This window comes from Poecilia latipinna, unplaced genomic scaffold (assembly GCF_001443285.1).
Source record: "Poecilia latipinna isolate Pla-1442-1.1 unplaced genomic scaffold, P_latipinna-1.0 Scaffold24, whole genome shotgun sequence".
Classification (NCBI taxonomy): domain Eukaryota; kingdom Metazoa; phylum Chordata; class Actinopteri; order Cyprinodontiformes; family Poeciliidae; genus Poecilia; species Poecilia latipinna.
The window spans coordinates 298751-322971 of NW_015112640.1; the positions used below are offsets into that span (position 1 = coordinate 298751).

A 24221-nucleotide genomic window follows, 5' to 3' on the forward strand; every position below is an offset into this window, starting at 1 on the left:
TTTGCATTCACAGGCTACTTATATTTGAATTTGTTTATTTACTGATTTCTCTCCATGATGTCACTCAAGGAGTCGACGTGTTTGAGGTGTTGGCTTGCAACACATTTACAGGTGTGTCAGCATTTACCTGAAAAAAGGTGAATGAACCAATCAGAAGGTTACAAACTGAAGGCACTCGTTCAAAAGAAGTAGTATGCATCTTGTTCTGGATGATTGAGAATCTACACCAGCATATCCTGGCAAATAAAAATCATTTTAGTAATCCTAATTTCCCAAATGAGGAGAGGTTTAGTTGGATTTAATGTCAAGAGTGAGAAAAAAATAAATAAAAATCGGTTGTGTCCTTTTATTCTGTGTATGTAAATATCTGGTTTCAGAAATATTTGAATGAATGAACTGAATGAATAAAAATGTTTTACAACTCAACTTGTTATTCAAAGTAACTAAAGAACAATTTCTACTTTTCAGCATGTTTTTAAAGTTACACTTCTCCAACCTCAGGTGGCCAAAATCTGATTGTGTTTATGTGAAAAAAATCCTGTTCTGTCACTTCAGATGTTTGATGAGCTGTTCCAGACCTTTTCATTTTGTCGTGATGAAACACTAACCTATTTAAAAACATCCGTTGAAAACCTACTGATGAGAAAGATTGACAACTTCCTGTACATGAGCCTCAACGGATCTTTATTAGTGAAATGGAAAACTTCAGATCCTGTAAAACTGGAACATCAGATCTGACGGGTCTGACGAAGACGACTCCTGTTACCTGAACACAACAAATGAAATCACTGCCAATCAAACCGATTCAGTGCCGCTGAACATAAAAACTTCCTTCCCAAAGCAAAAAATAAAATTAAAATCTGTTTGGCATGCTTGAGAACAATTTGAGGTCATGTAAGCAGATTATCCCAACATCTCCTCATATTACGCCACTGAAAGGCTGGATTAAAGTTAACAGAGTTCTTTGTCGTCTCTCTCATCCTTCTGTGCGTCACCCCTCCCTCTTGATTCATGGACGTCCTCAGAAGTTTGGCCAAACACGGCTCCGGTCCGCTTGAGGAGGTAAACCCCGGCATGTAAACCCCCAACATTCACCCAAACAGTGTGCAGCTTCCTCCACAGACCTCCCATTCTTGAAATAGCCTGGAAGGAAAAAATAAATCTCGTCAGGGCACTCCAACACACGAAACGTTTGCTTTATGTGAAAGAGGAGCTCTGCGTAAACAGATGTCAGAGGGGGAGGACAGGTCTTTCCATGAGGCTGACTTTAACCTGACCTGAAGCACTTTGACTGCTTAGTGGTTATTTGTAGAGCATTTCACAACGAACTGATTCATGCTTGGCTGTTTAGAGATGTGGAATTGCTACAGACATAAAGGCTGTTGCAAAAAAAAAAACAACAAAAAAAAAACATCAGCATTTCCTCTGTTAAAGTATAAAATCAATTTGTGATTTAAAGTTTCTATCTACCTCAAAAATAATATAATGCAACTCGTAACCTCAACACTATTTTGACGTAAGGTTACTGCTGGTTACCTTTTGTAAACATACCTTTTCCTACTCAGCATCAAAAGTAATATTGAGCTGAAATACTTCAGTGTAAAATCTGGAATTTATATAAATATTATTTAGCATTACATCGTTTTGCTTCTTTAAATTCTTCATTTTCCAATCATGTGTTAAGGTGGATGTCTGTGTTAAGGTTTGAAAAGGAGTGTTTGTGGACACGACAAAACTACTTTGCAAAGCGTGACGGGCAAAGATTTCAATCTCTGGATGTGCAAAGCTGACAAAGACCTGGCCTGAAAAACTTGAGGCTGAAAGTGCAGCGACTCAGCAGAGGAGAATGCAAATACTCACTATGCTTTAGAAATTTGCATCTTAAAAAAGGCACAAATTTCCTTTTAGTTCATTATCAAATACTTTGTTTTGTCAATCACATTAAATCCAAATAAAATACAATGCCATTTGCGACTATAATGAAACACAAAGCTAAAAAAGATCAAATATTAAATACTTTATGATTTTGCCAATGAAGTAGCAACCTCATAGCAAGTTATTTACTCTACATTTGCATCTATTATCTGCACCCCCTTCTCCAACGTTGGTGATGGTGGTAGGAGTGGGCTGCCGGGTCGGCCTCCGTCCATCTCCATCTCTGTGTCCTTGGGCCAGGTGCGAGGCAATCCAGTAGTTTTCCACCATCAGTGTGTGAATGCGTGCATGAATGACTGAGTTCATAAATGTCAAAGGAAATGGGACCAGACAACCACGCAATCTGACCAACAGCTAATCTGTCATCTTAGCATCAACAATGTAAACTGTTTCAAGTCTGTTTTCAAACACAATCAACTTTTTAAGGGACAAACGCTTTAAAAACAAGTGCCAACGTTTCTTCACCGCCATCCATTAGATTTAATATAACTGTCTTGTGGAGTCACAACCATCTTCAGCCCTCAGGGTTAAGTGGGTTTGATGCTCCAAAGGAAAATTTTCCCTGTGGGCTGATTTCTCATTTATCAGGTGAAATCTTACTGGAAGACACTCGAGAAGCATCATCAAGGCTTCATCACCTGGCAGGTGATGACAGAGGTCAACACCAGGTATTTCTGAAATTTGTTCAGGTTGAAACACATAGTAGGCTCTGACCTAGTAACACTTGAACTGTCCCTCCCAGATTTACGAGCACAAATGAATGGAAGCAGTTCAGGTTAAAATGTCCTAAGACCTACTTTGTGTCGGTAAAAGGTGGAGCGTAACCTGTCAACAGTTCCTTAATAATAAGATCGATCATGTTGGATGTGCTTAGACAACAGTGGCAGCTCTCTTATTGTCTTTAAAACTGTCTTAAATCCTTGTGACTTTTGTTAAATAAGATGTCTGCAACAATCTACAGAGATTTAGTTACATGATCCTAATCTCCTGATCATCTCAAATCTGCTTTATTAGTTGAGATCTGATAACAGCGGAGGCTACAGGAGTACATGATGAAAATACGTAGCAGGTGATATGTTGCATTATTTCTCTAGAAATATCCTTCAGAGGACTGTAGTCTTAAAGGATGAACATGGTGAGCAAAAATACTCAGATAAGATGAGGTGATTGGAGGCATAACAATGTATATTATGATAAACACATGATAAGTATAATTAAATACAATTTAAAATCAAACTGCATTCTGGGGGATGTAGTCACTCGACCTCTCACAGGCAGCTACGGTTTAAACCAGAGGTTTACATAAACTTTATATATAAAAAAAAAAGACAAATATGCACTTTTTTCATCTCAGGGCAATTAGGATTACCAATTTGTTTCTATTTGCTAACTGCCAGAATAATGAGAGAGAGAATCTTTGAAGGTAATTTTTATTACTTTCAAGGTCTTCAAACGTAAGGAAGGTGGGTGCAAGGTCAACTCACTCACTTTTTGGTTGCCTAGCAACAACCTGAGTAGCTTGCACAGCAACAGTTACCTCATAACTACTTAAATATACAACTACTGCAACTAATGGGGTGGAGTGAAAAGAAAACATGAGTACAACAGTCTCAGAGGAAACAGGACGAAGCGGGAAAAGATCACGTCACCAGGGCATCAGTATTTCAGAATTATTTAAAAGCTTATCAAGAGTTCTTCAGCCATATTGTCCAGCTCTAGCCTGAACTGACTAACCAAAGCAGGGTGGATCCATGGTTTCATATCATTTACACCAATTTCTGGTCCTAACATGTGAAAGTTGCAGATGAAGTTGAGATCCATCAGCTACACTTTTTACCTCATTCTGGTGAGTCTGGGTTGATTATAGCCACAGTTTTCTGTTCTTAGCGACATCCAGATTAGTCTTTTGTTGCGAGGTTCAACAGGTTGTGTATTCACAGGTTGGTTTTGCATAACTTGACAAGACTCGATCACTGTGCTCTGACATCAAGACGACTCTTCCTTCCACACAATTTCTGCTAATCGGAGATTTTCTCGTTTTTAAAATCCTTTTCTATAAACACGCTTGTGGAAAATCCTAATAGATTGGCAGCTTCTGAAATACTCAGATCAGTCCATCAAGAACCAAAAATCAAGCTACATTTAATCACTTTGCTTCCTCATTCTGAGTTTGATCTTCAGAAAGTCGTCTTCATCGTCACTATGTCTTTAAATGTTTGTAGTTGCTGACATATGATTGGTAGTTGCGTTAACAAGTAACTGGTGTATAAAGTGGGCAGATGGTATTATAATTGTTACAAGTTAACATTGTTGCGCTCTCCTTCACTGCTAAGGTCAGCAGAGATCTAAATGATTTAATCCCTCTCTTAATTAATCTTAAGTAGCCACTAACTCTTCATTTTCCAGACCTTTAAAGGGGTTGTAAGGCTCTTCCTCTACAGCTTTGTGTCCTCTGTTCAGAAGGTGTCCATTACTGACCTCAAGCAGAACGTCTCTTATCCTTTTAATGCAGAAGGACTTGTAAGATGAAATTCTTTTGCTGAATTTGCACAAACAAATCAGTGAATAAATCAACACATCAGTGTTATTTGCCCTTCAGTAAGGTTGCTCTTGAGTTATGTGAATTCAGAATAACTTTGAATGCTATAAGAAGATAAGCATGCTACAAAGCCAAACGGAAACCTCTGTGGTCTGAACTTGACGTTAGAGCAAAGCTTCGTTTCTAAAAACCCAGAAACAAATTCCCCTTATTGTTTTGCTGTCTGTTTTACCTGCAGGCGTTCTGCATGATTCAGTGAATTACGTTTCTTTTAAAGTCGATCTATTATGCAAAATTCCCATTTTGCATGTCTTTGTGCTTCTATTTGGGTGTCAACTGTTGTTAAAAACAGCTGAAGTGCAACAAAAACAAACACCCAGCTGGTTTTTGGCAATAAATTTATGATTTTTGGTGGCTGGAAAATTAATCATTTTGGAAAACCTCCCAACTGATAAGTCACAATCGGCAGGTTACCTGACAACCACAGCCAAGCCCAACCTGCCACCTAGCAACCCAAATAGAGATCCAACACATTTCGTCAGCTGATTTTACTACTGTCCAATGGCTGCTGGAAAAGACAAGTGTTTTGTTGTTGACTTGCTGTCCAGAAACTACTTGCTGCATTCTTGTTGGCTGTGCAGGAGGCTCTTCAGCATTTCAAAGATGTTCAGTTGTAAGACTGCGAATCGGTTTGCAGTAATTTTCATGAACATGTGTAAATGTTGGGTTGAGGGGTGTGGCCAGCAGCAGTTTGTTTGGATTTAAAGTGACAAGAGACCCTAAACAGTTCAATCTGAAAGCAGCTCAAAATAGGCAGAACTGACCGGATTGAAATCTCATCTGCTAAAAAAGTAAAAACATGTTTTGTATAGCTCATAGACCTATCCTAATCTGTTCAAAGAAGCATTATAGATCACGTTTAAGACTGGGATGATTTAAATTTAAGACATACATGAAAAATAACCAAAGATATATTGATAGCAAAAGTGAATTCAGTAATTTTGCCAATTTAAGTGACCGTTATTTTGGATCTGGCATATTATTCTGCTTTTGCACGTATAAATTATATCTTCTGAGTTTTAAATCTTATTAGATTTCAATGAAATAAATTGAAGTGTATTGTGTCAAAGTGAAATTTATAAAAGTTCAAGCAAACTTATCAAAGTGATGACAATAATCTAGTTTCTACCATTCATCCAGGAACATAAGAACAACTTCACTTTTGGATACATTTGCTTTAAAAATGACTTTATAGAAAAAGGATTTATCTCCACTCACTTTTTATAGTATTCAGTGAAGCAGAATAATTAATACTAAAAACAGAATAATTAATGTTTCACCATTTAAGATTATCTGTGCAGTCAAAACTATCTGAGCTTAAGTCCAAATGTGAGGATCTGAATTTCAGATTGCTTTTTTTTTAAGCAAGCTCAACAGTGAGCTTGCTTATTTTCTGTGGGTTTGTTTGATGCAAACACAATTTGCAAACGGTTCTCACTGTCCTAGTATATCGAAGCGTTATCTGTGTACGTATATCAGGTTTAGCATTTGCATAAAACTAACACAACCTAGTACCAGGGAGATTTGGCAGGACAGGACTTGCATTTATTTGGAACTTCCTGGAAAAATATCATTGCGTTATCTGGAAAAATATCTCACATACACATTATAAAAGGCATGGTTACCTTTGCAAAGCACTTTTTGTCCTGGGTCAGGAGCACGGCTTTCCCCGAGCCTGGTCTGCAAACACGAGCCATTTCTCTGAGACAAGAAGGGTACAAGTCCCAGTTCTTTTTCCTGGACCCCATCCTTCAATCAGACACAAGAAAACAGTCACATGATCATCTGCCTACACCATATGCATCAAAGCTGATTCTAGCTAACTTTACAGCGATGCAACAGAAATAATGCTTGCAGCCATGTTGAAACCCGAGTTCATATTTACACCAGTTAGCATTTAGTGCAGCACCATAAAGGATCTTCTCTTCTGTGCCACATCTGTTCCAGTTCAAGAAACTATTAAAAGGCCACAATTACAATGCTAAATGGTTTCTTTTGCATAGTAACGTTAAATGCCACAGTACCTCTTCCCAAAGGGCATGTCAGTGATGATGATGTCCACAGAACTGGTCCTTATGGGTAAATTGCTTAGGTCCCACTGCACTGTGTCAATAGGTAATGCAGATGGGCTGTGTGCAAGAAAATGTGAAAAAAATTAATAAAAACATTAACTGTTATTAATTAAAAGGGCTGCATGTATCTTGAAAAAAGAGTAGATTATATTAAACATAAACAGTGAGCTATATTTTCCTGACACTTTATTTACTGTTAGACATGTCTCCTCCACTTTTTATGAGTCTTAGCATCTCAGTTATATTCAAACTGGTAATTAGGGGTAGTTAGACCCATATTCAACCGGCCAAATGCATTGATACCCAGAGTGTGACCGTCCAACATCTGAGGTATAACACTCTAATAAATATGCCATCCAAGCAGTTACTGGCAGCAGTCAGAATACATTAATGATCCAATTTACAGTGGAGCTCCAACAACAATAGAGTCCATCAATGACCAGTCATTAATAAAAATACAAACTCAAAATATTATTACTGCCTTCATTGGCATTTGTTTGATAAAATGTCAAACAAAACACACTGAGCTTTGTGCTTTTAATGTGAAAAACTAAAACGCTTCTAGGGATATTAATACATTTGCAAACAATTGAATGTTCATAGTTCTGCTTTATAATACAAAAAAAATACAAAATGTTTGGTGAAAGACAGCTGCAGAAAATCAGTTAGAACTTGGGCTAGACTTACAAAACCCTTTACTGGGACAGATTAACATCACACTGCCTGACTTAAAAACTAAGATGGAGAACTAGAGCACAACAGTGTAGATCAGATATTTCTTAAAACGAACCCTGATGAATACTTTCTTCAAGTGAAAATGTCATATGAAGGTGAACACTTGATGAGAGATTAAATTTACAACTAAAACCACGATTTTGCTATTTCAAAATACTGGCTGACAGGGATTTTCAAAGGGTTACCAGGAAATTGCTATTGTTTTTTTGGTGTAGTACAAACATTACTCAAGATTCCCTAAAAGGTGAAAACAAAATCCTGACCTGATGACAAAAAAAATGTTACTTGACCTAAAGTCAACATTTCCATGGAAGAGCTGCTGATAAAAACGAAAGTCTCATGTGAACCACAAGTCAGCCTTTCAAAAATGAGAGCTTTTGTTGCAATATGTTCTCTGTGTGTGTTGGTTTCACCCACCTGCCTTTGTCCGCCCTCCTTTTCTGGATGTGACAAATGTTGTTGACTGTGCGATTCACTGCCATGTCATTGTTATCGCCCGCAATGTAGAAAGACTCACTGAATTCAATAGCGCCCTATGGCGGGAAGAACATAATGCCGTCATCAGTAACATGAGGTGCAACATGATAGAGATGTTCCAGATGCATCGAGAACTCCAGAATAACAGAGTTAAAAAACATCGATCTTTTGTTGATGCCCTAAATGATTAAAGCTATAAGATGTACGTCTTCTAACTATTTATTGGGTAGTTAAAGGTTTTTGGTCAAATCCTGCTGGGGAATTATTCTGTGTTGATACCGTGCTTTTATATATATATATATATAACCTACAAAACGTGAGAAGAAATTAAAGACTCACTAAACCTTTACAAATATTTTGAGCAAGTTGTCTGATTGAAGATCGGAGCCATGAGTTCACAATATTGAACTTATTTATAATATTACATTTCTGAGAAACTGAAATGTCCTACTAGCTGCAAACTACAGTGCACTTCTGCCTGTTCTTGCAGTTCAGTATTCAGAGCTATTTCTGTGGATTTTTTCACAATATGTGTGGAAAATTTGCATATTTGTTTTGCACAGCATAAGTGAAAATTTCAAAAGAAATTCAGCTTGGGAAGCAATGCCACATGACCCGCTACTGGCTGACATTTGCGAAATACCCAATCACAGAGTTCTGTTTATTTTCTTTGGCTGGTTGGCTGGATCCCCAAGAGCAGAGATAAGGAAAAGTGTAGATATATTTGCTTCTACTGTACTGCTAAGATAGTATTTAAACTATTAAAATAGGAAATTAAAACTGTTCTTAGAGGAGTTCTCGAGTAAAACCAGTGAATACTGGGGATCCACTGTACATTCAGACCAACACAAATAATAAAAAAAACTTTTTTGACGTTCAGTAGCAACTCTATGGAGTTAAACTACTAGAATAAATGAACTTAACATGTTTCAATGATATTATAATTTGTTGGTATGTTCCATACAAACCCGTAAACAGATTGTAAAACATAAGAGACATGTTTTATCTAACCACATTACATAGTTTTACATTAAATTTTATAAATTCAGTGTTTGACTGAAACATAAATAGTAAATAATCCGAGCAGCAAGAAGTTAGTGGTTAAAATCTAGCTCATTTAGACAGATAAACTCTGACGTTTTCCTTCACTCCTCATCTCTTCATGTTTACAATTGCCTCCTCCATAACAACTGTCAGAAACTCAGAAAAATGACATCATGCATGCAGAGACGTTTGGTGTTGTGTTTCCACAGCTCTATGCAGTGTTGCACACCCATCCTGAATGAGCGCAGGGCTGAGTTTGGTGGAGTTAGATGACGTAATGCAGGGCTGCATGAGTTGTTCCTCACCTCCAGTGGTATGGCTCCGGTCCCGCACATAGGATCAAGGATTATGTCAGACTCCTGAGGTTTACACAGCCTGCCAACACACATCAGAGGACAATACAGCACAATTATGATTTACTTTCTCTGGTTTATTATATAACTAACAACATACGGAATTATCCAACTCTCCTATATCGCCAAGTCTTTAAATTTCACATTGTGTGGACTGTTTTTGTCTGTAATGAGACATACATCCGTCCAGGATGCCACAAACAAGCAAAAACAAATAGAGTTAACATCAGACGTACAAGCCAACGGATCAAAGCGCACAGACTCTTAATATTTCCATGGAAACAACCATGATAAAAACTGTTCATACTTGTATTGCTTCTGAAAGAATAAAAACAAACTCGACACAAAGTTGGAGAAGATTAAGTTTCACTGATGTGCTGAATTGTAACAAGGGAGTTGGGTCTGGATTTTCACATCCTTCAACAGGTTTGTCACCAACTTTGAGGCGTTAGGCCATTATTTTTGAACCAGCAGCAGCATAAGCAGCAGATTTATTTAAATCATTCTTCAAATGACCAACGTGCCACTCATTTTTTTGGTGATCCAATGAACACAAACACGGTTTCTAGCGCTTGAAGCAGGAAAACACACCACAGTCTGAGTTTGTAGGGCTGAAGGCCTCTTCCTTCCTACTCCAAACAAAAACAACATGCTTGTGCCCAAAAAACTCAGCTTAGTCTCATCAGACGAAAGAACAGATTTCCAAATGAATCACAAATTTCCAAATGTTCACAGGCATTTATGTACCGTCGTTTCAGCAGTGGAGTTTTGGCCTTGACGTGTGCCATGGTGGAGAGCTTTCACAACTGTCTTCCTCGACACATCAAGTCCAGACGAGGTGAGCTCATTAAGAATCAGCTCGGCAGAGACCCAGGGATCCTTGATGACATCTCTGGTTATTTTTCTCTCCAAAGTTTTTAAACATATTGTACTTACAGCCACACCCAGGTTTGTTAGCAACATCTCCTGATGTTTTGCAATGATTCATCATTCAGCTTTTCTAGACATCATAAAACATTTGGGAATGGCCTCATCCTCATGATAGACGTCTATCATCCTCTTACTGAGGTCCAGACTAATTTAATTGAGTTTGGTATGATGAATTGGCTTTTTACCAAAAGTGTCAGAGAAGGCGTGTCACTGGCCCTGCTAGCTGGAGTTCCTAATGTTAGATTCAATGCTGACTGGTTACTCAGGAGTGGTGTGAAAGTTAAGTGGATGTTCAGATTTGTCTTGGAAGTAAAGAAATATTAGTGGTGCACTGATTGCAGTTTGTCTGACTGTCAATTACCGATCTCTAAAATTGGTAATTGGCAATCCGATCAGATTATATGTCGCTAAAGTCGCTGCGTTGTCAACAGCAGGGTGACTGCTGTTAACTGCAAACATGCAGACGTGACCTAGTGGGCCGGTTGTCAGTCAAAGCTGCATCAGAAGAGCACAGTGGTTGATTTTTAGACCTTTGCTGAGATTGATAAAATTAGTGGATAAGATCGGCTTCACATGTAACTATCAGCTGATCGCCGATCTCCCAAAATTAAGGAAACCGGCGCCGATAAATCGGTCCATCCCTGTAAAATGTACTGATCAAAACTTTGTGGAGATTTTGTCTTTGTTCTTTTGGGATCAATACACGTATGAACAGTTGTTATTCTGGCGTTTCATAAAAGACTTTTAAGGGACTGCATCCTAATTAACTGTTTTCAATTGACCCATACCTTCATGTTAGTATTTAAATCACCTCATATAACTTGTTTTAAAGGAAATATGCTGTTTTCTCACTGCAGAAAAAATTTGCCTGTGATCCTGCTGGGAAGTTGAGGCTATTCTTCTTTTTTTGTTGTTTCAGTTGCTTTTCAGTTAAAGTCTTTTGTTTGTTTTTAATTAATGGCGGTTCTCTGTCAGCTGTAGGTGGGGAAGTGCTTGCAGGTCTCTGCGATAGCGCTGTGGAAGGGTGTACCCCACCAAGCTCTTGAAAACTTTTTGCTCCAACTCTGCCAACAGAAACCAGTTTGTCTTCCAAGAAGACCGAATGTGATAAACAGAAAGCGGTTCTGGTATTAAACACTCTCGCCCCATAACAGTTTGTCCTCTGTGATTTTCCGACAATAGTCGAGTCTAAAACTGCTGCCAGTTAAAACATTTTTGCTTGCCAGTTTCTTGAAGGCAATTAAAACTGCAAGCCTGAAAAACGCGTATCCCATTCATAGCATCGCCGTGTGCGCTGTCCCTCTTTGTTATCTGCTCATCACGTTGTTTACACTCTGCTAGAGGACATCATGCACTTTGATGACACGTGTCACTGCTAAATTTATCAGACGAATCTGAAAAGGGTCTTTTGAATCACAGACTCACTGAACCGGTAAATTGCTTTTAATTTTTTTTTTTTTAAAGCAGCTTGAATGACGCAATAAATGTCAGGCATAAAGGCTTGTGACAATCATGTGTTCAAAGCTTTCACATATATTTTTAGCCACTCTTCAAAATGGGAAAGACAACCTGACAGCATTCAGAATGCAGCTCTACCTAGCTCATTACTAGAGAACTGCATCAATGGGAGATATCTTGGAGTCACTAAGTCGCCATAGCAACCATCATATGCTATCTACAAGCCGGTCGTTTGTTTGAGAGGCATCCCTCATGTTGAAACAAGAAACATGTAGAGTTTGCTAAACTCACTGGAAATGTGTTCAAATGAGACTTTTCAGCAACAGACAATCCAGATGGGAACGCCGTGAAACAAAGGATGAATATGTGGAAAAGATCCTTATTCCACTTTAAAGTACAGCACTGTAGAGAAGCCGTGAAGCTGCGGGCCTGTTTCTCTTTCTGTACATCTTATTTAAGCCTCACAGACTCTTCTACGATTAAACTCCTGCAATAAAATTCACAAAATGTGCAAAGAAAAAAAAACTCCTTGCTACCTGAGCTAGCAACAATGATGGCACACATGGATTTAAGTTCAGTTTTTCACTGCCTACAAGATTATTTAAGCATAAAGTTGACTCTAAATATAGAAATGCAAGTTTTACAGTCCTCAGCTGTGAGAAGAACGCTTTATCCAAACATAGGGCATGTAATAACAGACTGACTATACCCAAATGAAACAAGTGTAATTGTGCAAAAACACATCAAAATACCTCAACGTGTCCTACAGAACATAAGATGTTGCTTAACTAACAGATTTAAGCAACATTTAACACTAGTTTGAAAACAGCACATAGTTCCCATAGTAGATACCCTCATCTTGATACTGATCTTCATGAAAATTGTAAGTCAATCTAGCAGTCACCTGACTATTTTGTTACACTGGCTAAAAAAACAATAAGCGTCGACGCACAAAAAGACGTTTCTTTTGTTCTACAAAAATACACACTGGTTCTACCTGTACTGATTCAGAGCAGAAATACGAAGTCAACCTACACAGCTATTGTTTCCCACCACATGCCTGACTGTACGAAGATGGCAAGACAGAAAACATAAAACGTTATGAGGGCCTTCAGATCCTGAAACAACAAGAGTCACCTGAGCATGCCGTAGCACAAGGTGGAGCGCAGAGTGGTGGGTCCAAAGTGACTGATGTTCCTCCTGTGCAGACTCTCCTCCGTGAGGGCAATCCCGATCACTACCTCGTCATTATGGATGTTGAGTAAAACCTGCAACAGAAGATTACGTTATTTTCTGTAGAACTAACTGCAGAACATTAAATATTATTCTAGTAAGAAAGTGTTACGGAGAGGTTTTTCTGAAAAAGATTATTTAAGCTATGACATTTTTATGGCATAACTGAGTAAAAACAGGCGGGTAGCATTTAATTAAGGGGCGTCACGAGCAGCAACAAAGAAAGATTATTCATCAGTTGCACCCTGTCCCGGTTTTTTATTCCTTATTTCTTAGTTTATTCCAGCGCTATGCACTGTAAGAATTGCATCTGTGCACTCCAGCTGGCTAATGACACTGGAAACTCCACTATAATCAAAATAGTTTGATTCCTGTTCACCTACAGCTGCAAACAAAACACACTTAAATTGTCTAAATCTGAATTAGATTATTCAAAATAAAAAATATTTAGTATTAACCTTTAATTTCATGAAATCAAAGGTTTTCTGAGTTCAAATCTCCTCTCATCTAGTTTTCTTCTTGAGAACCTAGTTGTGTGCCTATATTCAGTAAAGACCATGCAATATTTCAAAATGCTATGTCTGCTCTGCAGCTGCAGCCTGATTGTAAATTATTATGTCAAGTTCCCTTAAATTTACCACATGTGACATTAGCTTGAAGTGGTCTGGCCAAACATGGGGATGTGGGTCAACTGAGGTCCTGTCCATACTGACACAACGTTAAATATATCCACAATGATTTTTTTGTCGATTTTATGGTTTGGAAGAGCAATAACGATTTTTTTTTTTTTTTTTACAAAATATGTTCTATAATTTTGCTAAATTAGTTTCTCATCCATAACTCCAATCTTAAATTTAAAGTAGTTGCACAGAGAGTTGGGAGATTCTACAAAATCGGAAAAATATAATTTTGTAAAAAATAATATAAGTCTGAATAACTGCACAGCCCTGGGTTAACTCATTAGAAACAAATCACAGTTCTTATCTTCCATTACCTTTGTTACCGTAGTTACATGAAGGTCCCCAACAAAGAGCTTTTAAATCCAGACACAGGGTGTTGGTTTATTAAGTCTCAGACAATATTTACTTTACTTTTACCATTACTGCTTTACATTGATGATCTTTGTGCTCCAAATGTAAAGTTAGCACTCTTCATAACATTTGGCTGACTTCTCAATTGCCTTTTTTCCTTCATAATTTTTTTTCCCCACATTTCTCAATTTTGGCAAAGGAAATGAGTGGAAATATTGTGAGCAACAAGTCAGAACACAATTGAAAAGAGAAATGCTGTAATGACACATGCTCCGTAAGCAGGGGAATTGTCTTCATTCAAGACGTTAACCAGCAACATAAGGTTTAGGGGCAGCGGTGGGAATTTAGAATAATAGGAACAACAAAAATTTAAATCGATTTTATAACTTTGAATCTAAAGGACAACCAAATAAATCTTCAGAAACTTTCTACGTCACAAACGTCACTGCAGAGAGATATTTATAGGTTTCTCCCCAGGACAAAAAACAAAAAGCTAATCTAAAAGGAAAATGTCACCTAATATTATTACGATAAGATCTTTTGAAACTCCCTAAAGTAAATACGTGCTAATCCCTTGAGAATTTACCTCAGCGAGCCGAGATTTTTTTTGGCTTGGGTGCTGTAATTTAATAAGCTCCCGGTTCAGTCTGAACAAGCGTGCCTACCTCTATGTCAAACTTTGTCATGTCTGCTTTCCACTGGAAAAATTCCTGCACAGCCCCGCCAAAGTCTCTGGCTGCCTCGTTAGAAGAAAAGCTGTGTTTGTCGCCGGCCCTGTTGCACGTCACACGAAACTTGATGAGTTTGACCTCCGGGGCAGCGTCCTCCAAGTCCTGCTGGCGCGTTTCCGAGTCAGGCGTGACCTCTGCCTTTGCGTCATCATCGTCTGGAGACGTCACCTGAGGTAACTCATGCTGCTCGATCTCAGCAGCAGAAGGAACTTCGCTGGGCTCGGCAATAGATTTCGCTCTTGTAGCGTTTCCGGCTTTGCGGTGGCCCTTCTTCTTTTTTAGAGTTCTGTTGAGTCTCCAAACCTCGAGAGCGTTAGTCCAGGGAAGTTTGGAGGCAAGCTCCTGCAACTCATTCAGCGTCTCCTCCTGTACAAACCAACAATCTTGGTTAATGAGATAATAATTAATATGCACCTTAAACAGGGAGAGCAGAGTTGAGAGAGCCTCACCTTAGATTCTTTGAACTGGTAATGGTCATATTCTGCAACCACAACAAACAGGTTGTCAACGGAGCGCAAAAGATGAACCTGTAGCAAAGAAAAAAGTCATTTAGACACTGTACAATAATGGCTTGCTCTGATCTTCAAAACAACGTCAACGGATTCTTTAAGAAGTCAAAAGTAAATGCAGGAATGCAAGAGGTTGAAACCTCTAAATTATTAAAAACTGCCTGTAAGGAAGCAGACTTTTTTATAATCTCTTAATGAGTTTTGGGTCAATAGTTCTCCGGGCTTTCTAAGGATTTTTTTTTTTCAATGAGGATGGCAATCTGCCATGCCAAAGACAGTAGGGACACCTTTGGCCCACAGGCCCCTTCAGGTGACCCCATAGATTTGCTGGTTGATGTAATGCTGAACTCTGGCAAGCTCATTCCAACATTTTATTGAGTTCGCCTCACTGTGATGATGAAAAATCTAATTCCTCTTCATCTTCAGAAATCTGAATGATTGCGGGTCAACCCTGGTTGGTATTTGGAACCGTTTTTAATTTCATTCACCTCAACAAAAATCATATTTGAAGAAAACTGGCACCATGCTGTGGACACCGTGTTCGGATTTCGGTGTCGTTTTAGCGCCAAACGTTGAAAATGTTTTCTTAAACATCGAGTCTGAATGTTTTCTTTGGGAGAAAAGGCTGTGCTTCTGCAGCCTACTCATTAGGAAAAGAGGTGGTGAAAGGAAGAGATTGTTCTTGTTTGTTGACTCAACCGATTCTTCTGGGAAGTACCTGCCCTTCCTTCAGGGTTGCCGTCTAGGCAGATGTTTGCAAGAAATTACAAGGTGCTTCAGGGAAGTATTATTTTAAGGTTGGCCACACTAGAAATTGAACTGTATATTGAATTTGCAAGGCGAGGAAAAACCTTTACCTGGAAGAGTTTGTCGGTAGTGATGGGAAAATATATGCGGCCCCGATCTTTGCTAACTCGAGCATCGACTCCAATCTTCTCCTTGACCTCCTCTGCAGCAGTGTGCTCGAACCCAGTGGGCACGGTTGCTCCGACGGTGACGGTAATGATGGTTCCGCTGGTGGGGTCAGTCTCAGTGGATGATGAAGAGATGGGTGCTTCCACTGTGTCAGCGGTCTGCTCTGCAGCCTCTTCTGCCTGAGAGGACATCCTGAGTAGGGTCGGTGGTCTGCTTCTGTCCAGGCAAGGTGTGAATGCGATCAAAGTGGCAGGTGGGGACAAGCTAAGCACAAACACAACAAATAACCAGTTACTGCTGCTTATTTTCAGGATGGGAAAGATGAAGTAGCCATAGCAACTCCGCAGATCTATAAATCTGTCATTAACTTAGCTGGCTAACGTTAGCTTCAATGAATAATAAGTTGTTTATTTAATAAAGGTAAAGAATCACACGTTAACAGTAGGTATTTCATGTTAAACCTTTGTCACACATTTATGTTTTTACAATGAATCCACGGACTGAACTAGTAAGCCGATATGTTTAAAAGCTCTGCAGCTCTGGAGTAAAACCAACCTGCAACACACGCGGCAACAGCGAGCTGCTTCCGTTTAACAACAAGTAGCTCCACTTCCGGTTGAATATTTTCAAAATAAAAGAACCGCATCTAATACTAAAACTACTTTGCTTTGAAAGTCAGGAGAGTTGTTGATGTTGCTGAGGTGTTAATGTCAGATTAATTATCTGGCGTTGTTAGTCCCGACCTGTTTCCAATAACCAGGACAAAAACATTTTTGTGTACTTTTCATTTTGAGACCCATAAATTACAAAATCTGGTTTTTGGTTTCTTATTTATTTTGCTGTTATTTACAGTTAAGTCATTATAGTGACAACTTGCACTAAAGGTTTGTACTAAATGAAACAGAATTAATCTTTTCTATCATTTTATCTCATGACAGCTTGATTTTTTGTGATTTTTAGGAATTATTTTATTCCACAAGATGAATAAACTTAGATTCCAGCTTCAGTGCTTTATTTCTTTAAATAATGGAGTGATTATCACAATTTAATGACAGAATAGCTAGTTTTAAAACTGAAAAAAGACACTTTTTAACTATTGTTCAAACATATCGCTCTTATGAAAGTAATTTGCAGGTTTAATGATCATTTATACAAGTTTCTTACACTAAATATTACTCCAAAATAAAACAAATAAAATCAAATTGAACTAATTAAAATATATATATATATATATATATATATATATATATATATATATATATATATATATATATATATATAGATAGATAGATAGATAGATAGATAGATAGATAAAATGTTAAGGGTCTAATGTCTTTAATTTCACGTAAAATGTTATTTTAATTAATAGCGTTTTGTTTTGAAGCGCTAACTGTATGATTACTAGTGAATATATGCAACTTTACCATAAAAAATGACAAAGATTGCTGTGATTGGATGGAATGGATCACTGAAGGGTCGAGATTGGTTGTCAATATTTAAGTGGGTGGGACTTGTCGCTCCATCTTTTGAAATCGACGGTCACCGACGCGACTCACCGAAATGACCAGCAGATGGCGACATGGAATAATACTCTGAGCAGAGAACAAGATCAGGGAAACACAAACAAACCATTTAATTTGATCAAGCAGAAAATGTATTTATTTATTTATAATATATATATTAAAAGGATGATCAAATTTAATGTAAATTATTAGTCTCTAAATTATTAATAAAAATCTAGACGATGTTCTTCTGTTCTCCTCAGATTAAAATAAATATTGTTGTATTCTCTTTGTAACCATATTAGGCTAACAGAACAGCAATTTATTCACTATTCTTCACTATTTCTTGATTGTTATGCACTAAGAATCTGTACTGTTAATATTTGAATCAAACATATATCAAAGTAATTACTCATGATGATAATACACAGTAACATTTTGCCTCTAAACATGCTTTACATCCATACCATATCATCACCACTGATTAAATATTTTTCTTAATTAGCATTGCCAATCTTCCTGACCAGTTCAGACATCTCAGTGTAGCTCCTCATAATCTCCTATTTTCATTTATCATTCATGATTAATGAAGTTTATGCTCAAGGTGACAGTAAGCATAACAGTCTTCTCCTGTGCGTCAGATTTTCTGTGTGTGATTAATGGCTTCTCTAGGTAGGGACAAGTAAAGAGCTATTCTGACCATTAAAGTAATATCTATGTATCTTCAGCAAAAACTAAAATACGCTCTACTTCTGAAAGACTTTTTTGTTGTTGTTGTTTTCTAACTTTCTAACTCTGTTATAGGTCAACTGATTAGTAAGCGTGAAGTCTGACAGACAAGTGGGTGTTTGCTCATGGTGAGGAGCGAGCGGTGCTGCAGAGCAGATGGCCAGTGTTGCACAGAGTACATCTACATCCAGCAGAAAACTTTTGACCGCTTAATGATGCTATTAGGTATGCAATGACAAGATCAAATTCATAAATAATGCATGTATTTGTTCTAGAAGAGGATGAGTTGCTAGCAATGCTAATTTGTTCGTTTCTGCGTGTTAGTTTGTGCTACTTGGAGAAGAAAAAAAATCAAAAGTAGTATTTTCAATGTAAACTGTGAGAAATTAAAGCATTGTGAAACACAAGCAGGACTGCAGGATGCTCCTGTTATCACCTGCAGCAAAATGCACCTTGCTGCCTGTAGAGTGGCATATGCAAATCTAGAGTAAAGCTGTTTTTAAAGTAAATATTCTTCACTGCAGCAAATTATAAGAAAAAAAAATCAAATGACAGTCATCAAAGCCTCTGTTGCCCTTCACTGTTGACAAAGAAGAAAAAAAGCATTGAGTCATCATCGTATTAAGCCAAAAGAAAAAAAGTCTATATTTGCTCAGAGACGTGTGGGAGATGTGAGAAACAGCTTGGAAAGAGACTATCCTTTGACGCTGACAACATGTAGATGAGCTCAGATGACAGATGATTATAGTCTTATAGCAATGACTTTATAAAGATCCGAACAAAAAGTTACATATTTCTGCAAAAATTGTCTTGTAAATATTTGCAGCCGGAGACTTTCTCTGCTGATGTAAAGACAGCTTTGCCCTCACAAAGAGTTTTGCATGTAGCTCTCCTTTGCTAGCCTGTCAGGTTTTCTGTGTGATGTTGAAAGGGTGGGATTTTATTTTGTAACCTAACACTGCTGCAGCATTCTCTACCCAATGTAGCAATCTGTTAGGTGTGTTGCTTGGTCTTCCTGATGCCGTTTGTTCACAAACTTCTGAGGCCTTCACTAAAAAAAGCTGTATTTAGAATGAGATTAAATTGTAGACTCTATTCACTTATTATATGGCTCCTGAGAGCAGTTTGTGCCACTATCACGCCATAGGGGCCTTAATGACATTTCATGGCACACTTTTCATATTTTATCTGTAAAGCTTTTTTAAAAAATAATTCTTTTCGCTTACAGTTTGTGTTTATCTGTCACATAATGATGTAACAATCAAAGTTTGGATGCACAAACTGTGAAAACAAAGTAGATGCAGGGATAAAAGAAAAAAAATTAATGAAGGAAGAAATCCAAGTAATTCAGTAAATCATTATGAATAAAAAAATTAAAGAGAGCTCTAATAAATAAGTACACTGATTAAGCTAAATTATGAGTCTTGAATCAAAATGCTGACATCATCCATATCATATGTAGATTTTAAAAAAAAATTTTTTACTCAATTTTAAATTTGTTTTTGTGAGAAAGTTATGAATTAATTCCTAATTCTTCCAGTCTCATTCCTCAATAAAATCCTCCAGTAATAGACGGCAATACAGCTGAGATCAGCACTGAGCTTGTGTCAGCATCTTGTCTTCTGTGCTGTAGTACTGATTCTTAAGAAACTAAGTAATAAAGTTCACAGCAGTGATACAGCAGCACATACCCGTCCCATGTTTGTTATTGAGTTCCTGTTATCACAGCCCAGCTACACGTCCAATAGGTGCTTGGAAATCTCTCCTCCTTTCTTCACACGCAGTCATCAGATCATGACATGCTGGCTGTGTCAGGATCCCCGGTAGATATTTTAAATTAAAGAAGGTGCAATTACAGCATCGACAACTTATATTAGTTGCATCAACACCTTTGGAGGAGCTCCTTCGCTCAAAGTCTCAGTCATGCAGTCCGTGTAAATCACTGTTACAGTCCAGCAGGATGTGATGTACAATATCTGTAGCCATGGCAACAGCAACTGAAATTCTTTTTTTTATTTATTTATTTTTAAAAACTCAGCGACAATGAAAATTTCAGTCACTATGTCAGGACAAAGTCAAACACAGGAGCTGTAATTTGAAGCTTGTCTGTTTCATCTGTTGTGCGAGGTTATTTTCAGCTCCTCAGAAGATCTAAGCCACGCGGAACGAGGACATCAGAGTGGTAAACACAAACAAAACCAGAATGCAGTCACACCGGCCTCTGTCACAAGTGACATGTCCTCTCTGCCCGTCTTGGCGGGCCAGACGTGTTTCCGATACACAAAGTCTGAGAAACAACTTACGGCTCACCGCTGGAACCACAGAGATACACACAAAGACTGCGCAGGCTGCTGTGTGATTCATGCAGACAAACACAAGACGAGACTTTTGTCTCTAATCCTCTGTCACGGACAGAGCAGACAATTCACGATGCCAGAGGCCATTCAAAATTCATCGGTTTTTACTCCAAGAGAAGAGATTCATTCAAACTTTAATAGCCAGAAAATATCCTGTGAGGTGAGAAGATTAGAAATAACACCACAATTCTTTTTTTTCTTTTTTTTTTTTTTCAGTTATGCTGGTGACCTGAATGTGGGAATAAACTGTAAACCTAAATGAACATATAGCAGAAGCTCTGTTGTTCTCAGTTGTTTAATGAACTGCACTTATGTGCAATGTACAACCTCCATGTTTTGAGTTCTTTTTCATAATTGTTGGCTGCTGTATTAATTATAGATTGCCAAAAATGCCTATTGCATAATTATTTTTGATTTAATCATAATTGAATATTTTAATTTGTAATAATGAGGATAGTAGTTTGAACTTATAGTGGCATAATGTACTGAACATGTGGGTTTTATGTACATACATTTCTCCCCAAGTGTCTTTTTCTTTTACTTTCCCTCTTGAGCTGCAGATATAAGTGATACACAAACATCTCGGTGTGTGTCAGTATGCCATTTTCCACCGACACAGGATGTGAGTTAACAGCCTGCTCCTTTTGAGCTGAGAATAGCTAAGGTGACAGATAACAAACACAGTGTCACCTCCTCCTCCTCCCCTCACCTACTCCTCTCCGCTCAACCCCCCCTCCCCCAAAATGGCGAAGCATCATCCAGATGACACTATCTGCCAGTGGGGGTAGAGGGAGACCTGTCTCAATCACCATGTTGCTTTGCAAAGGCCTTCTTTTTTTTTTCATGACATGCATTCAGATCGTCTCTGTTAACTTTGTGCTGAATGCAAAATTAATCTTTCATCCTAAAAACTTGCAAATAGATGCCATGTCTGCTATGCCTTTTTTGTAAAGCTAAAAATGTTAGTAAGAAATGCATTTTGCATGTACTTGATTTAACTGACTGACATACAAATTACTCCCAATTCATGTTTAAAACTGTGAAAATCTTGTTTTATTTTTAATTCCTTCTTCAAATACTCAAACCACAATAAGAGGACAGCACTGTAAATGTGGAGGTCCAGCCACACCGCATTGAATTACAAAATAAATCATTGAATAATTAGTTACATTTGTAATTATTCACGTAGTTCAAAGAAGTAGAGGGACCCATAGTAACAGAGATTCACAGCTCAGGGGTGAATCTCTGTGTTGGAAGACTAGTAAAGTCAAATCTGACCTTTACACAGAGTGGCAAGATACAAGTTGTTAAAAGAAAAGCTCTAAGATGTAATTCAGGGAATATAGAAAACATATTGTCAGCCTAATAGCATAACTGTCTAAGTCCCATTTTAAAAAAATAGGACTTAGGCAGTTGTGCTAATGGAAGAAGGTGTCAAACTTCTTGCTCTACAAGTGTGGTTGAAAACTAACCTCACATTACCAAGTACACACCAACACCAAGATGAAACCTGGAGGTGGCAGCATTATGCAGTGGGGATAGTTTTCTTCAGTAGGGAAAAGTTTAAGGAAGGATGGGTGGAGCTGAACACAGGGGAGGACTGAGGCGGCGGTTTACTGCACCCAGAGCTGTAATAATGATGGTTTACTTTGAAAAATATCCATGTTTTAGGATGGTCCAGTCAAAGTCCAGAACTATCTCAACAGAGAGTATGCAGCACAGCTTGAACACTGATGAACGTAGAGTGTCTGTGAAAAGTATTCAACCCCTCGGATGCTTTACTTTACCCTTTTATTGCATTTAATGTAGTAGATTTCAAAGCTTTAATGTGAAAGCTGCTGTTGAAGAAAACTCATATCAAAGTCCAACTGGAGTTTGCCAAAAGGCAAGTCAGTCAGAGACTAAATGGTGAAATGGGAGAAAGATGATTGGAGCTTTTTGACCATCAAGGAGGTGTCATGTTTGGCAGACATCAAACACTGCACATCAGCGTAAACACACCATACCTACTGGAAAGCATGGTGGTAGCAGCATCATGCTGTGGGATTGCTTCTCAGCACCAGGTGTTGGAGGGCTTGTAAGGGTAGAAACAAATGTAAAGAAAATGAATGCAAGAGGACTATGGCTTCAGAGAACATTTATTTTCTAGCTAAAGCTACACAGGAATAGCTTAGGCAACAAGGTGGATGTTCTGGAGTGGCTCAGTCAAAGTCCAGACCTCAATCTGATTTGCAGCTGGTCTCGTAAAGGGTTGTTCGCAGCCAGTCTCCGCGTAACCTGACAAAGCTTGAACAGCAAGGAGTAAAATCGCACCGTTCTAATGAGCCTTGATTTGAGGCACATCAGGGCGTGCTTCAACGTGCCTCAACTAACTACTGACTTCAAGGGATGAATATGCTCATGCAATCCCTCATTATGTGTCACATATTTTTTATTCAATTATTATTTTGTAGAAACCAGTCTTCTATTTGATATTAAAGTTGTTTGTTGTTGTTAAAGAAGGCCAGTTTTGTTTATCTCGATTGATTTGTAAAAGCAATAAAAAGAGCAAAACATCCCGGCGTGAATACTTTTTCAGTGACTGTCCTCGCTCCTCCATCTAATGTGAATAAGGTTTAGCTACTTTGGAAGGAAGAATGTCCAAAAATCCTCAAACTGTTGTGGTTGAAATGCACACCACTCAGATTTTTATTTGCATTTTTAAGATGACAGTTTTAGTCTAATTTGTGTTGCTTCATCATGTGAATTCCCTCCCCTCAAAGTACCCTTTGAGGGGAGGGTTCAACTTTTACTCTTTGAGTAAAAGAGAAAGCTTTTACTCAACCATCTAGGATAATTAATGTTATTGTTACATTTAATTGCACTAATTGCCCAATGCAGGGAGGTTTGAGGGGAGGAGGGGGGGGGGACTCGCAGTTAGTCAAAGGGTGACAAATGCATGTGAAAGTGGTGCATATGACCAGGGGAGGCTTCAGGAAATCGGTGGTAAGTCATAATGTTATGTCCTCTGAAGTGATGCAAATGCGTGCGTGGGTGCAGGAGGGGAGAGGGCGTGGGGAGGAGAGGGGAAGGAGAGCTGGTTGGCAATGCGAGGAGGCTCACGTGATGATCTTTTAAAATTCCTGTTTCCCTGCAGCGCAGTTTGTCAGCCTCATCTGTGTGTGTGTGTGTGTGTGTGTGTGTGTGTTGTCTCGCTGCTCGTACGCATGTCTGATGATTCGTGCCACAGAAGGACCTGCCTGACTGCCTGAGACCTTCTAGCTCCGCTTATCCTCCTCATCATGTTCTTGTTGAAGTCGGAAGCTCTTTTTGTTTTTCCCGCTGAAAGCCTTTAAGTGGACTCGAAGCAGGAGGAGAAAGCAGGAAAACAAACAAACAAACAAACAAACAAAAAACATGCAGTATTGACTGGACCGATGATCAAGTGCTGTGTGTACACTGATTTCAGGACTGCAGGACTACAATAGCGAAAAGCCCTCCTTTGCCTTTTTAGAGGCCACAAGAAGGGGGCTTAAAAAAAAAAAAAAAAAAAAAAAAAAAAAAAAAAAAAAAAAAAAGAAAAAAAGGGAGAAAAGGCCCCTTGGCCCAACAAGGGGGAGGGAGGAAGCTAA

At 38.4% G+C, this 24221-nt stretch overlaps 1 protein-coding gene across 3 annotated transcripts; it reads right to left on the reverse strand.

The window, feature by feature from the left end:
- Window positions 1-663: 663 nt before the first annotated feature.
- Window positions 664-24016, reverse strand: thumpd3 (THUMP domain containing 3). 3 transcript variants are annotated; one of them, XM_015037158.1, is made up of 10 exons: window positions 23815-24016; window positions 15965-16286; window positions 15048-15125; window positions 14533-14964; window positions 12741-12871; window positions 9168-9237; window positions 7759-7874; window positions 6559-6663; window positions 6160-6283; window positions 664-1143 (listed from the first exon to the last, which is right to left on the reverse strand). In XM_015037158.1, exons 2-10 carry the CDS (start codon window positions 16211-16213, stop codon window positions 952-954), a joined length of 1497 nt encoding a protein of 498 aa, XP_014892644.1. In that variant the 5' UTR covers window positions 16214-16286; window positions 23815-24016; the 3' UTR covers window positions 664-951. The 3 variants fall into 3 exon arrangements, with proteins under 3 accessions (XP_014892644.1, XP_014892635.1, XP_014892626.1); XM_015037149.1 differs by lacking the exon at window positions 23815-24016 and adding an exon at window positions 19945-20237; XM_015037140.1 differs by lacking the exon at window positions 23815-24016 and adding an exon at window positions 16578-16679.
- Between the last annotated feature and the right edge of the window lie 205 nt (window positions 24017-24221).